We start from the raw sequence: 16,769 nt of genomic DNA on the forward strand, positions 1-16,769 counted from the left end.
TCAGCTTGAGACCCTGGTGAGCCACTGCCAGTCTGAGTAGACAATACTGTCTTTGATGGACCGAGGGTCTGATTCAGTAGAAGGCAGCTTCATATGTTCATAAAATAACAAAATGTCAAGACACTGTGCGTTTGCAATAAAAAAGGCCAACGCCATGCTGGGAATTATTAGGAAGGGAATTGAAAACAAATCAGCCAGTATCATAATGCCCCTGTATAAATCGATGGTGCGGTCTCATTTGGAGTACTGTGTGCAGTTCTGGTCGCCGCACCTCAAAAAGGATATTATAGCATTGGAGAAAGTCCAGAAAAGGGCAACTAGAATGATTAAAGGGCTGGAACACTTTCCCTATGAAGAAAGGTTGAAATGCTTAGGGCTCTTTAGCTTGGAGAAACGTCGACTTGTGGGGTGACATGATAGAGGTTTACAAGATAATGCATGGGATGGAGAAAGTAGAGAAAGAAGTACTTTTCTCTCTTTCTCACAATACAATTCGATCAAATTGCTGAGCAGGCAGGTTAAAACGGATAAAAGGAAGTACTTCTTCACCCAAAGGGTGATTAACATGTGGAATTCACTGCTACAGGAGGTGGTGGCGGCCACAAGCATAGCCACCTTCAAGAGCGGGTTAGATAAAAATATGGAGCAGAGGTCCATCAGTGGCTCTTAGCCACAGTGTGTGTGTGTGTGTGTGTGTGTATATTTGGCCGTTGTGTGACACAGAATGTTGGACTGGATGGGCCATTGGCCTGATCTAACATGGCTTCTCTTATGTTCTTATTCAGCAGCACAAGTTATGCTCTGGAGTCCTGTTCATTGCAGTGGTGGTGATTTGTAGAGTAAGGTGGATGAAAGCATTCACAGCAAAAAAAGGGTGGCAACATCACTCCAGACAGCAGATGAAGGAATTCATAGTTTTAAGGAGTTGTAAGGTTTTGCCCAGAATCTATCACAAGACCTCTTGAGGAAATGCAAAAGGAGCATTTAATGAAGAATCAGGTAGCAAATATTTGTAGCATGTGCATGCAAGACTACTTGTCTTGCCAGACTGACAATAAGTGAAAGATACAATCCAAATATAGGTTACAAATTAATGGCTCATCATTTCTCCTGCCTAACTGTCTCCTGTCCAAAAGAATGAGTTCCCAAATCCCGATGTCGTTTTTCTCCAAGCTCACATTCCAGCTTTGTAGACATCTTCTGTTACCAGGGAGACAAGATTAGGCCTTAGCTTCCCACCATGATTTACCCTTTACTATGATTTCATTTGTTACCAATATTATCCTGTATATAAAATCTATAAAAGAATATAATTAATATATATGGTCAGTAAATATTGATATTATAATACATGGATTAATACAGGCATGAATACATAAAACAATGTAGTTGTGGGTATATGAATTCGGTCTAGATAATTGCCCACTTGTTAGCAATGACAATACTATTAGGAAAATCAATAGACTGTTTCTGGAACAGACATTTAAAACAAATCCTGGGCAAGGGCTTGTACTTGGTAGGAGTTTACACAAGGAATTAAAAAAAAAAAAGAGAGGTATCTTCTAACTGAAGCAGTACAGTATACCCATTTAGGATTTTACCACCTCATTTTAGTCCATAAATAAACTGTGCCTGCTGTCCTTTAAAGACAACTGAGATATAAAGAAAATATATACAGCCTGTATTCATTTATTTTGATTCTGTTCTGCATTAGTAAACATGAGGCAGGGAAAGAGCTCTAGAACAGGGAATGCCTCCATGGTGAAAGAGTTTTGATTTCCCATTATTAAATTACCATTTCAGGGCTGATGTTTGGTGATGTGAAGTGTTTTTAAATAAAGAACATGGCTGTTTTCCCATTTTCTGCAGACACCGCTTTATTTGGTAAACCATGGGGAAACAGGGCCCATTCGATGCAACAGGTGCAAAGCATATATGTGTCCCTTCATGCAGTTCATTGAAGGCGGAAGAAAATATCAGTGTGGATTTTGTAGCTGTGTGAATGATGGTGAGTAGTTTCCACTCAATATGCTTTCCAAAATTAGTCACTTTCAAAACAAACATGACACTATTTATCTAAAAGAATTTGTTTCACTTTCATCTCAAGCCTAGCTGCATTTATTTGTTTGAAAGTCATATTGATTTAAGTAGAATTTACTTGTGTAAGTAATTTACTACTGCAATTGTTGCTGGTTTTATCCTGCTTGTGCATGCAATTGCTAGTGCTGCTGAATGTTTGGAGGTGAATACAGATTTTTTGAATATCATTTTCTTTAATGGTCTTTGCTAATAAAATGCTAGACCCTAAGAGAAGCATTTTGTGGAAATCTCACATGGTATAAGATGAAGCACATAGACTGTCTTCTTTCAGTCTTCTTTAATAGGGTAAAAAGGAGTAAAATACCAAAGCATTAATTTACTAAGAGTCAATATAGCTGAGTCTTAAATCTATGGTGGGTTTTGAGAGAAACCTTTTTGCTTTACCTTCCTACTTCTGGATTATAAATTATGACTGCTGTGGAGCTATGATGTAATTTTTACTTATTCAATTATAAAATATTTTCCTGTGTTGCTGTTCAGTATTACAATACATAAAGTGATTTAGAAAAACTAAAACAAAAAACCCAGTAGTATTGATAAATAACAATTGGCAGAAATGCAGTTCAGAAAGATTAGATTTGCTATTGTTGCTGTTCTTTAGTCACCAAACGCTGATGAAAAAAGGAAGGTTTATGACTGCCTTTAAGAAGATGAAAGAGAAAGCTAAACCAGTTTTCTTGAGAGAAAGTGTTTCACAACTCCAGCATATCTACAGAAAAGAACCTGGATTTTGTAGAGGTCAGTTGTGCCTCCACATAAAATGGGACACATGGCAGAGTTTGATTGATAGATCTTAAGTATTAGGGAGGTTGATCTGAGAAAAGAGATGCCTGGAGGTGCTCAGGCTGCTTGGAGCTTGAAAGGTCAAAGCAACCTCTTGAATTGAACCTGGAAATGAATGGGGTGAAAGTGCAGATGTTTTAGAATGGGTGAAATATGAGCATGCAAACTTGACCATATTGGTAGTCACTCATTTGTACTACCTGAAAATTATGGGATCATATTTTATTTATTTATTTAAAACTTTTTTATGTCTTTCTCCTGAGCATCTCATGGCCAAAGACAGGTTAACAGCAGTATAAAATAGTTTGATAAAACTAATGTTAAGGCAGCAAATATAAGAACATTAAACCTAATATAAAAACATCTTATGCTATCACCAGCAGAGCATTACTCTTTCTCCCAGGTTCAGGGTGCCCAGAAGCTCTTTGGAATTGCTCTTTTTGTAGCCTTGTTGGAAAGTCAGAAGGCTGTTTCAGAGGCATGGGGCAGCTGCTGAAAAGGCTTGAGCCGAGACTGTTTCTGAATGTGACAGAGAAAGGAAGAATGCTAGCAGTAGAGCTTTTGAGGAAGAACATAGAAGGAAAGGCAGTGTTTCAGCTGTGCAGGCCCCATTTCATGAAGAACTGCAAACCATAATCTTGTAAAGGAAAGTACCAACACCTTGAATTCAACCCAGAAACTAACCAGAAACCAGTGAAAGGACCTCAGAATACAACTGATGTGGTCTCATCAGCTAGTTCCAGGTATCAAATAGGAAGCTGCATTTTGTACCAGCTGCAATTTCTAAGTCATCTTCAAGGAGGTATTACAGCAATCTAGCTTCTAGGCTAAGGAAGCATGCATCAGCATGACCAGATCAGGTACCTGCAAATAGGGAGCCTTCTTAACTAGATGTAGGTTGGAAAACAAACCAACAAACTTTTTTGCTGACATGGAATCTGTTTTTCCAAGATCAAGCAGAACTCCCAAGCTTTTAACAGAGTCTTGCCATAAAAGCTACATACCATCAATGGTAGGTGGAGCCATACCATAATAATAATAATAATAATAATAATAATAATAATAATAATAATAATAATAATAATAATAATAATAATAATAATAAATTTTATTTCTACCCCGCCCTCCCCGCAAAGCGGCTCAGGGCGGCTTTAAAGTAGTAGCCCTTCCAGCTAGTATCACTTTAGTCAAATCTAGATTCAGCTTCAGTTTGTTCTCCCTCGGCCACATCATCACTGCTTCAGATATTACAACTATCTTCAGCATGTTAATGACAACATACTCTAAAACTTCAGAGTATCTCAACATAAATATTAAACAACTACCTAGGAGCTAACATAGAGCCTTGTTCCCCCTCCCCCATGTCAACTCCAAAAGAGATGATTCAGCATCTGCCACTGGAACATTTTGAGTGGTCTGCTAGAAAAAAATGGAAACAGCATTGCTCTGCCCAGACCCACCTCACTTTCCAGGTCCTTCAGCAGTATTGCATGGTACACTGTATCAAAGGCTGCTGACAGACATAATAGCAATACATTCTTCTTGGCTTTGTGGAGATGGAGGTAATCCACAAGCACCACTAAAGTCATCTCTGTCTCTAACCTAGGGTTGAAACCAGGTGGAAAAGGATCAAAGGCAGATTATTTCAACTATTGATGGAGTTTATTTGCCACTACACAAAATGGGAAAATTCAAGACAGGTCTACATTTGGCCCAGTTCTGCTTGTCTAAAGACTCCTCCTTCAGTAGAGGTCTGGCAACTGCCTCTTTCAGTGACATTGCAAACCCTTGTCATCAGAGAGGCATTAAAAATCCTATGACTCAAAGGACCCAGTGCCCCCGCTACAGAGCTTAACAAGCTAAGAAGGACATCAATCTAGAATGCAGCTTCCTCTAGCACATTCATTTCCCTATTTAATCAGTCCATTGAGTTCATTTCTGTCATTGTCTTTTATCTGGATTGAGTTTAAGTTTATTCATGTTGTTGCAGTTCATTCTTATCTGCAAAGGATGTATTCAAGGGCACCATAATTTCATGCAGGTTTGCTAAGAGAATTTGAGTATCATCAGCATACAGTCACTGGGTGCATTCACACACACGACATAATTCGCTTTGCAGCTGAATTTTTACTTTGTAAGAATGGCAAAATCCACTTGCAAACAGTTGCCTTGTGAAAGCACCCATTGAGTCCTCTGGATATCCTTATCTAGTGTTTTCATGTAGATGCTTAAAAACACAGGAGACACAATTGAATCATTAGAATACCATAAGACAACTCCTGTATTTCAGAGTAACAGCCTCCCAGCGTCACTTCTGAAATCTGCCTTCCAGAAAGAGGGTCCCAGCCAAGAAATATGGCCTGGAAGGATTCCATAGTCAGTGCTATGCAATGCTTCTGAAAGGTTCAGGAGAATCAACAGACCACATTCTTCTCTAACAGGTCATAATTTCATTATATTTTCCATTACCCCTAATTGTCTTGTGTCTCTTCCAAACATGTCCCATTATCCCAACCACCCCTAACTCCAGTTTTGCAACTGTTGATCTTTTGTTGCTGGTGATGAGGCTGGTATCAGTGATAGCTTTTTATTAGACACTGGTGGGACACTGGTGAAATGGTACCCCAGTAACAGTAGATGAGCAGATACCACAAGATGAGTAGGGTTGAGGAGAAAAGAAGGCTGCTGTACTGGATAGTTCATGTTTGTAGGGAAAGTGAGCATTATGAGCCAAGAAAATACAGATTTCAGTAGATTTCTCTGCATCTTCAGGTGAAATAATCCATTAAAGAAGCTAAGACTGACTATCTAAAGAAGCTTCCAGTATAGATCTGATATCAATGTTACATCCAAGACAGAGTAGATATGAGTGACCATCCTCAAATAAATTGCAAGAGGCTAGAGGTCGTTCCAAGGATTTTTTTTTCCTGAAAGGAGATTGCAGTAGCTCCTTAACAATATTTAATAGCTCCAATGAATGACATTCTGCAAATGCCTTGTTAAAGGAAAAGTACATTTTCTTTGTTGCCAACACTGCTGCAGAATACTTTTTTTTTCTGGGCTCTGAGCCTTGTATTTTCCTGAGAAGGTGCTCTTTTCAAATGCAAGCAACTGGAGCAAGAAATACATCTTGATGTATGGAAAGAGGCAAAAGGGTATACAGTGTCATTTATTATTTGTTTTAAGAAATGTTTATGTGTGCTCAGCAACGATCACCAATTTGAATCCATTGGTCACGATGATTCTTTAATATAACACTATTCCAGTAATTTATGTATTTGATTTAATTTTATAGCAAATAGGTAGTGTTATTTTGTTTTGTTTTTCTGAATTGGCTGAATATGTATTTTAAGTGAAAATGCATTTTAATCTCTTAGAGAAGAACAAATGTTTTGTTTATCATCTCCCTTTACAACAGTGGGCTTTAATAAAATAAATCCTCATGGCGTTTACTGTGACAGGAGTTAACGTTGCACAGGAGATGCCATCCCATATTTGTAGAAATGCAATTGCATGTGACTCATAAGTATGAGTTCCTAAGCTTTTGGCTGCATCCCAAAATTTTGCCAGAAAGAGACTTTTGAGACATTTGTATCAAGTTGGCTGGATCAAAGCTGGATCAAAGTGGCACAGAGCTTTTCCAAATACAGTAATCTTTTCAACTCTGAAATATGAACCTCAAAAGACTTGTGCCAATTCTTGTTTGCTTCAGTGTTTAAATTGTGGAACAGAACATAGAGGGTAGTTGGCTACATATGCTGTTATTCAATATTAAGTTTTCACAAATGCTTGCTGTGTGCACAGCAATAAACTACTAAACCATTTTATTTGCAATATCAGTTTTAAAATAATTTGTGCTTCTGCAGGGCTCTTTCATTTGAGTTCCTTTGTATACAGTATACATTGAAACAAAGATTTTCAGTGGGGGAAATGGCCTGGGTACAAAATCAAATGTCATGCATTTCACTACAATTCAGCTAGATTTAGTATCAGGCTTACCATCTAAATTCACTAAATTCACTACAATTCAGCTAGATTTAGTATCAGGCTTACCATCTAAATGTAAACAAACACAGCTTTAAGGGTTCATCTATGCAGTCACCCAGCTTGTGCCTGACCTTCTTCGGTACCACTGCTTTCATTCTTGGATCTATGCTGATACAATATATACTGAGACCTTTCTGATTCTGTAGCACATGTTTTCTGCACTATTGTGATCCATTTGAGATGTATGTGAGTGATGAAGGAAGTTAAATATCCTGTATATTCACACATTCTGTATAGTACTTACAAAGCTGTCTCAACATTGGTTGGTGTAGTCCGGTATTATCTACTCTGACTCTCAGAAGGAGTTTCTTTAGGATTGAACATGAGATCTAGCTAATGCATTTTACCACAGAACAATGGATTAAGTTAGCCTGGGATCCTTTCAAAAACCACATTATTTTTTTCAAATTATAAGGCTTCAGAACTGAGTTAGGTCTGCATGACAGGGTGCTTCTGGTATAATGTTCTCTATCATAGCTTGTATAACAGCTAGATTCTAGTTCAGTAGCATTTTAGAGACCAAAAAGATTGTATTTATTTATTTAATGAGATTTATATCCCACCCAACCTCGCAAGTGAGCTAAAGGCAAGTTACAGTAAACAAGTTAAAACAAAACAATTCCATAATTTCAATTTCACCTAAAAACCAAGTTAATAGCTACAGGATTGCAATCCTTAGTGCATTGTGTACATGCCCAAGAAGGGCCAGAACACCAGGCAAATGAACCTAGGCCATTGCCTGTGACACAGATCGATGTAATGTGCAGTAGATTGTTATGTCATGCTGCATAGGCAGGTTAGAACAGGGGAGGTTGATGGAATCAGATATCTGATGCCTCAACCAAAGACCTGGCTACAGTTCCTCTTTGGAGGCCCCACAGAATTGTTGTAAATCCTGCAGGACTCTGATCTCAATTGGGAGCATGTTTCGCTATGCCAGAGCCAGAGTCAAGGACTACCAGGAGATGTTGCTCTGATGAGTATAATGCTCTCTGGGGGACATATTAGGGGAGGCAGTCCCAAAGATATGTTGGTCATTAACTGCATAGGACCTTGAAGGGGTAAGTACCATAACCTTGAACTTGATCCAATACTTGACTGAAAACCAGTGCAGCTGGTGCAACACTGGCTCTATACGCACCCGCAAAGCATGCCAGTTGGGAGGCACACAGCTGCATTTTTCACCAGCTGAAATTTCTGGATCAAATTTAAGGGCAACCCTGCATAAAGTGAGTTACAGTAGTCTAGCCTTGAGGTGACAATTGCATGAATCACCGTGGGCCAAGTTGCAGAAGGAGATATAGGAAACCGATTGCCCAACCAGCCAGAGATGATAAAAGATTATAAAAGGCCTATTTGGCAATGTTTGTAACCTGGGCCTCCATTGACAGTGAAGCATCCAGACTCCCCACCATTGGCATCTGCATTAGTGATGCCCTGTCAAGTGTTGGGAGCTAGGTTCTTGATCCCACCATGCTATGAAGAGTGCAACTTCCTAGTCTCACTTCCAGTATGTCTCTGGATGGGGTGGAGGTTGGAAGGGCGCCATAATTTTATCAAGTTGGAGAGGATTTACAATAAATTGTGTCTTTGTCAGGACAAGACAAGCCACACCAGACCTTTGCCGATTGCTTCAAGCTCTGTTAAGAAGCCACAGGCAGGGCTGTTGTCTGATTGACCAGCAGCAACAATGAGCTGGAACCTCCACAACCACAGCCCAAGCCAATCCAGAGCTTGTCTGAGACCAGCCAAAGCCAAAACCAGTCCAGGCCTGTTCCAAATTGCCTGGCCGTATGTCCAGTGACAAAGACCAGACCAAGTTGATCAGAGAGCCACACAGAGGCACCTGGAACATAGCTGTCAGGTCTGGAGCCTGTCTGCAACTATTCCTGGACCCAAGCTCATCCATGCACAACTGCAGCCACCCACTGGTAGTCTCAGCCAAGGCACAAGTGCCAGCAGTTCCACAACAGAGATAGGAAACACTGTAGTGATAGGAACAGAATTCAGGCCGCTTGGCAGATTCTGGATGAGGATGAAACATTGCTTCTGTTTCCTTGCTGTGGCCACATTAGGTCTACCAAAAAGAGCCCACAAGCACCACAAAACTTGAAATTAACGTAAGCTTGCCAGTTAAATAGTTTGCAATGCATATAATTGACTTAAAGATTAAATTACATAGAACCAGACAGGAACTTTTGCTCAGAGCTCCATGTTGGATGCCATCTTGATCCTTCAAGGTATAACCAATTATATTTTCAGTATATAAGCTTTCAAGAGTCAAAGCTCCCTTTGTCAGATACCCATCAAAGGCAGCTTTGACTCTCAAAAGTCCATAAACCTCCCCCCTCCCCAATCTTGTTGGTCTCTTAAGGAACTACTAGACTCCAATCTAGTAGTTAAGGAACTTAAGCAATTTAAGGAACTACTAGACTCCAATCTAGTTCTTCTACTGCAGACTGACAAGCTACCCTCTGGAACTGGGCTTGTATAAGGACACTGAGATTCTTTTGGGAAAGTTGGATGGCTAGTGCATAGTTTTTTAAAAATTAATTGAAAAAATTACAAAAAGATCTGGTATGTGTTTGGCAAGTATCCTTCAGAGGTGAGGAAGAAGTTCGGTATGAACAAAACACCTGTGTCACCAACTATGTCCACAAAGGACCAATGGCTATAACACATTTGCAGCGACAACTGTTAAGCACAAATATATAGAGATGCTTGATGAGGATTCTGAGATTTTTGTGACTGGGAGGATGAAGTATATTGCAAGTGAATTAGTGAATTCCTTTTTTCTCATTGAGTTTTCAAGGAAATTCAGTGCTAGAAAATGCATTGAAGCCTTTGATGGTGCAGAAAGACTAATGTAAAATCATGAAACTTAATTCACTTCCCATATAGCTTTTAACTACTCACTGCTAGCATATTAAAGGCACGCAGCAGGAGGTTATATGAACATATGAAGCTGCCTTATACTGAATCAGACCTTTGGTCCATCAAAGTCAGTATTGTCTTTTCAGACTGGCAGCGGCTTTCCAGGGTCTCAAGCTGAGGTTTTTCACACCGATTTGCCTGGACCCTTTTTTGGATATGCCGGGGATTGAACCTGGGACCTTCTGTTTCCCAAGCAGATGCTCTACCACTGAGCCACCGTCCCTCCAGGTTCTATTTGTTCATTTGTGTTTAACAAAAAAATGAGAAATTGGTTTTCTTGTATTTTTTTTCTGTAGTCCCTCCATTCTACTTTCAACATCTGGACCATATTGGCAGAAGAATAGACCACTATGAAAGACCAGAGTTATCTCTGGGATCATATGAATATGTTGCTACTTTAGATTATTGTAAGGTAAGTCTGTTCAACATTAAAAGTATTTTGTAATATGTGTGCCAAATCAATGTATATCTATTACAAAGGGAGGAAAGGCATGGATGTTTAAAAAACCCTATGAACTGTTAAATATTTATTGGAGAATTAGGAGCAAAGTATTTTAGAGAAGCTTAAACCCAGTAAGTATACAAAGGAGTTCCTCAGTAGTTTCTAACTACAGTTTTAAAACCCAGTTAAATTGAATTATTTAACTTGATTGTAATCTAAATTCTAAGTATATAAGGTATAATCAAAAGAAAGCTAAGTGTAGTAAATTGCAACTGAACCTGCATAAAGTTAATCAAGCCATCTTAAAGTTAATTGTCCATTACTTATAAGTGTGCAAAGTGATTCCTCACCTACAAATTGCTTTCTTCTGTTGACATAACTAGAGAAGCCTATTTGTTTCAAATTTTTTGTATGTGCATTTGAGTATTCACCGGCCTTCTGGATGAGAGTGTATGAGTTTAAATTTCATTTAAAAATCAGTTTATGAACTGCTTGCCATCCTTTTTTAAAAAAAAAATACAGTCTATATTGTAAAGGTGATGTGTCACTGATGTTGTATATTGAGAAGGTTATGTTCAATACATTCGAAGTACAATAATGATTTCTCAGTGTGTTGTGGGAAAACTACAGCTTTCCTTTGTGCTTGAATAACAATGAGGATGAACAGCTAGGGAACACATTAACAAATAACAGCTGTTGAGTAGCGTTGTGCTTCTTTGGAATGAGTTTAGCAAACACAGTGTCTTGCATTTACTATAAACGTGGCAGGAAGTTAGCCAAAATCTTTTCATATACTGTTACAGAATTTTATATGGAGTATGATTTTTTTTCTTTGTAGGGCTGTTACAAATGCTGAAATTGGAGCAGCTTTTAAAAGCTCAGTTCTCCACTTAAGTTACTGTAGTTCATTTACTTATCTGAGTGCTCTGGATTCACATGGGCAGGGCTCTTTTTCTAGCAGGAGCTCCTCTGCATATTAGATTATGCCCCCCTGATGTAGCCAATCCTCCAAGAGCTTAGAGGGCTGTTAGTACAGGGCCTACTGTAAACTCCAGGAGGATTGGCTACATCAAGGAGGCATGGCCTAATATGCAGATGAGCTCCTGCTAGAAAAAGAACCCTGCACATGGGTATGAGCAACAGGCAAATAAGGGTCATGATAGTAAATCTGTGGCTTAAGGTGTGCTAACACAAAATCATTGTATTTACTATTGTCTTGTAGCTGTGCTTCTATTTTAAGTGTAATGTGAAATTTACTTTCATGTTCTGTGATTCACAATTAACCTGTGAATGTTTAGATGACCTTTAGTAAGTTAATTGTGGAGCAGGAAGTAGCTTTCATAAAACAGTTAACATATGCTAGAGTTTGGGCTGATGGCTTGATAGTGGAAGTATCATGGGAATCTATGCAAAGTGTGCATTGGAATTCAAGGAATATCCAGTGCTGAGGTTGGGGGAATGTTGTTTATCATCTTTATGTTCTTAGAGCAAAGGTGACCCCACAAGTGATTGTAACGGATATCTGATATCTCAATTGCCTCTCATAAATTGTTCTGGTGTTAGTGCTTTCTTCAGAAAAGCCTTGAGAAACATTTTTGTCTCTCTCTTGAGTACTCACATAGTTTATACTATAGGTACCTTAAATCTCTAATGCAATTCATTCTCTAAGCACTGCTAAGTATTAAGTGGAAGTAGTGGAAGTGTCAAAATGTATTTGAATCACATTTTGTTAAGCTCTCTGAGTATGTAGCATATATATCGAATGCTTACCACTGGCCTTTATTACATCATTGAACATAAACTATACATAATATATATCAGAAGGACAGGGAGGTGGAGTGGAAGTGGAGGATAGGGAGGGAAGGGTTGGAGGTGGACTGGCTCTGTATGTCAGAGAGAGTATACAGTTTAGTAAGATTGAATGTAAGAGAAATAGATTCACTTACAGAAACACTATGGGTGGGGGAGGGTGTGATAGAAATGCAATACAATAAATAAATATACTCAAGAAAGTTTAAATCTTGGGAGTTCATCACCCACCAGATCAAAGGTTAGAGGATGATTTAAAAATAGCAAAATAATAATAAGGAAAGAAGTTAGACAAAATAACTGTTGTAATAGGTGATTTTAACTACTTCACATTGATTGAGTCAATATGTGTTCAAGTTAGGAGAAAGAGGGTGGGCTTCAAGATACCATGCCATGGAACAGATGGTCACAGAACCTACCATGGGAGAGGTGATCCTGGACTTGGTCCTAAGTAATGCTCAAAACCTGGTGAGAGATGTGAATGTGATAGCAGTGATCATAAAGTTATTAAGTTCAGCATTCATGTGAATAGGAAATTGTTCAAAAAGACCAACACAGCCACTTTTAACTTTAGAACAAGTAACTTCTCTCAAATGAGGGGGCTTGTAAAGAAGAAACTAAAAAGAAAGGTAAGGACGGTTAAGTCCTTTGGGAATCTTGGAGACTATTTAAAACTACAATCCTAGAAGCTCTGATAAAATGCATACTGCAGGTTAGGAAAGGTTCAAATAGATATAAATAGAGGCCTGCATGGTTAATGAACAAAGCAATGGAATCAGTAAAATGTAAGAAAGATTCTTTTAAGTGATGGAAGGCTAGTCTGAGATATTTAAATATAAGGGAGCACAGGCATTGGCCAATAAAATGCAAGTTGGTGATCAGATGAGTAAAAGGGACTACGAGAAACATATTGCTTAAAAGCATAAAAACTAACAGTAAAAATGTCTTAAAATACATTAGTGACAGAAAACCAGCCAGGGAAGCAGTGGGGCTCTTGGATGACCAAGGGGTAAAAGTAGGGTTGCCAAGTCCAATTAAGAAATATCTGAGGATTTTGGGGGTGGAGTCAGGAGACTTTAGGGATGGAGCCAGGAGACATTGGGGGTGGAGCCATAAGCAAAGTTGTGACAAGCACAACTGAACTCCAAAGGGAGTTCTGGCCATCACATTTAAGGCGACCACATACCTTTTTAATGCCTTCTCTGCATTAGAAATAATGAAGGATAGGGGCACCTTCTTTGGAGGCTCATAGAATTGGACCCCCTGGTCCAGTTGTTTTGAAACTTGGAGAACATTTTGAGGAGACTCATAAGATGCTACACTGAAAATTTGGTACCTCTACCTGAAAGAACTGTCTCTCCAGAGCCCCAGATACCCCGGGATTAATTCTCCATTATACCCTATGGCCCAGCAGACATTCCCCCCCCCCATTTCTGATGACCCTGAAGCTCCGGAGGGCCTCCAAACTGGGTATCCCCTGCCCCCACCTGGGGATTGGCACCTCTACTCACGAGTTGCTGAAGTTTTTCACAGTAACACAGGGCAATCAAAGGTTCAAGTTTTCCTTAAAGGTTAAAACGGATAAAAGGAAGTACTTCTTCACCCAAAGGGTGATTAACATGTGGAATTCACTGCCACAGGAGGTGGCGGCGGCCACAAGTATAGCCACCTTCAAGAGGGGTTTAGATAAAAATATGGAGCACAGGTCCATCAGTGGCTATTAGCCACAGTGTATGTGTGTATATAAAATTTTTTGCCACTGTGTGACACAGAGTGTTGGACTTGATGGGCCATTGGCCTGATCCAACATGGCTTCTCTTATGTTCTTATGTTCACACTATGCAAATGACCTCTGCAAAGATTGTGCAACAAACGCAGGGTCTGAGCTCCTTTCACAGCCATGTTGTTCTGCCTCCTCCCGCCCTCTTCCCTTCAGCCTTAAAGATGCAGACACACCGTCCCAAGAGGAATGCTTTCCAAGTAGAGACTGAAGCCTCCAAAGGGTGAAAGGCACATGATGGCTGTGGGGGTGGGGCTTCCCCCTGCCGGCCAGCTGACTGGGGGTGGGAAGGAGCCTGGGAAAGCGGGAGAACCCCCGCTGGGACCTGGGGATTGGCAAGCCTAGGTAAAAGGATTACTAAAGGGTGATAGAGAAATGGCAGAGAAGCTGAATGCATTTTTTTGCCTCTGTCTTCACTGTGGAAAATGGGAGGTGCTTGCCTTTCCAGAACTACCAATTTCAGAAAGACCTGAGTCAGATTGAAGTGATGAGAGGAGAGGTCTTATGACTGATGGACAAATTAAAAAACTGACAGATCGCTATGCCCAGATGGCATACATCCAAAAAGAACTCAAATGCGAACTTGTGGATCTTCTTCGTGGTCTCTGTGCATTCACACATATGGGTAATCCGCAGGATTGGCCCCGACCTCGGAGAGTTCAAAGCAATCTTGATCGTAGATCTGGCGCGCCTCCCACTTGTCCTGGGAGGAGACAGCTACTGCGCATGCCTGGACAAGGGGGAGGTGCTTAGCCACTCAGTTTCTTCCTTACCGCCGACCGGATCGCACCTTCCTCGTTGATCTCCAACTTCTTCATTGCAATCTCCAACAACTACCTTCTCTTCGCTTCAATTCTTCATCTTCTACTTCTCCTGGTATCGTATAAAAAAAAAAAAAAAAAAAAAAGCCTCCTCTTACTATCTTTCTGGACTTTCCCCCTCCCTCCCCCCCCCCCTCCCGGGCGGATGGAAGGAAGGGACAAGATAATCTTTAAACGCTGTACCAGCTGCTCATCCAAAATCCCCTCGTCCGACGGCCACTCTCTTTGCTTGTTCTGCCTTGGAGAGGCACACCGTCCAGACTCCTGCGTGCACTGCAGCCAATTTGGTAAACAGGCCCGCAAGAACCGCGCCGCGAGACTCAAGAGCCACCTCATGGAAACCTCACTCCGACCGGCCATGCCGCGTGGCGGACAACAACAACCCGCGCCATCTTCCCCACACCTCGTGGGAGAGGCGCAGTCGGCAGCTTCCGTGGCACAGACTCCCTGTAAGCCTAAGACCGGCAAGCACTCTAAGAAGTCGGACGACCCCAAAAAGCGCCGCCGCTCCGATTCCGCCCACTCGGACCCGACGGGTAGCACTAGCTCAAAAAAGCATAAGACCCGCCCTCTCGACTCGGCCTCGAACCCGACCACCAAACCGAAGGCCCCGAACCCGACCGCCACTGCCTCCGGATCGATGCCGAAGACTCCGACGTCGAAGTCGACGGCAACACCGTCAATCACTCCGTTGGAAATCATCCGCATATCATCAAAGTCGCCGTCCATTCCGAATTCCCCACCAGACCAGCTGCTGGATACGCACTCTACCGCATCCGTTAGGACCCACACTCTCGACCCCACTAAATTCATAGATCTCTCACAGCCGATAGACGCCCACGCGCTCACCAGAGAACCCTCGACCCCGAGAGATCCCCTGACTAGACCTCGATCTCACAGTCGCAGACGCACCAGGTCCCGCAGTCGCCGACACACCAGGTCCCGCAGTCGCCGCCGTACCAGGTCCCGCAGTCGCCGCCGCACCAGGTCCCGCAGTCGCCGCCGCACCAGGTCCCGCAGCCGCCGACGCTCTCGCAGCCACCGCAGGGGGAGACACTACTATTACTCTCCATCGAGATCTAGGTCTCCATCCCCACGGCACCGAAGACGGCACCGACGATCACCATCCCACGATCGCCATTACCACAGCTACCAAGAGTCTCCGCACTACCGAGATCGCACACACAGACTCCAAACTGCATCGATCGAATCGCTTCACCACCATGACGACCCTACGGACCTCGGCGCCGAACCGAAGCTCCCGTCACCACTAGAATCCCTACACACGGCTCCCAAGACAACACCTCAGCCCGACCTACCTCAAGGAACCGACGACGGATCCGAGGAGGAACTCTCCGACTCCGACCACTCTTCGGGTTCGGACCTACAATCCCCAGACTCTGACATAGCCAAGCCAGCAGACTTATCACCGTCTGAAGGCCCAAGATCCTACCTCGACCTTGTAGCAAACATGGCAAGCTCGCTAAATCTAAAGCTCAATACAGACGCTCCCAGAGTCTCGGACGTCGTTTTTGATCTAGTCCACGCGGATCTTCCATCCAGCTCTTCTCTCCCAATGCTCCCCGTTCTACTAGAAACACTCAAAGAAGCATGGGACAAACCGGCATCGGTACCGCCAACATCCAAGAGGGTTGAAGCGCTGTACAAGATACACGCACCTGATTCCAAGTTCCTGTTCACCCACCCGGCTCCGAACTCGATCATTGTACATTCGTCCTCGAAGTCGAAGCAGACTAGACACCCGGTACCACCAGAACGGGAGGGCAAAAAACTCGACACGATCGGAAGAAAGATTTACGCCCTCACTACAGCCACAACCAAAATCCTCAACTACATGGCATGCTTCTCCGCATACACCCACAACCTGACCACCTCCCTCGCCGCATTGGTACCATCCCTGCCCGAGGCATCCCAAAAGTCAGCCACCACCACCCTGCAGGAGATGGCCAGAGTAACCAAACAGCAAATCAACACTGCCCGTCACGCTGCACAGTGTTCCTCCAGAACCTTGGCCTCAGCCATAGCACTCCGC

General features: G+C 42.0%; 1 protein-coding gene across 1 annotated transcript in view; it reads left to right on the top strand.

Annotated features, from left to right (window-relative positions):
- The window catches only part of SEC24D (SEC24 homolog D, COPII coat complex component), an 80,049-nt gene that overhangs the window by 26,702 nt on the left and 36,578 nt on the right, over window positions 1–16,769 (top strand). Inside the window, exons 8-9 of the mRNA XM_060246866.1 lie at window positions 1,870–2,008; window positions 10,161–10,276. Of these exons, the coding sequence (XP_060102849.1) occupies window positions 1,870–2,008; window positions 10,161–10,276 (255 nt within the window). The remainder of the gene's footprint in view (window positions 1–1,869; window positions 2,009–10,160; window positions 10,277–16,769) is intronic.

Source organism: Heteronotia binoei, chromosome 9, assembly GCF_032191835.1.
Source record: "Heteronotia binoei isolate CCM8104 ecotype False Entrance Well chromosome 9, APGP_CSIRO_Hbin_v1, whole genome shotgun sequence".
NCBI lineage: Eukaryota > Metazoa > Chordata > Lepidosauria > Squamata > Gekkonidae > Heteronotia > Heteronotia binoei.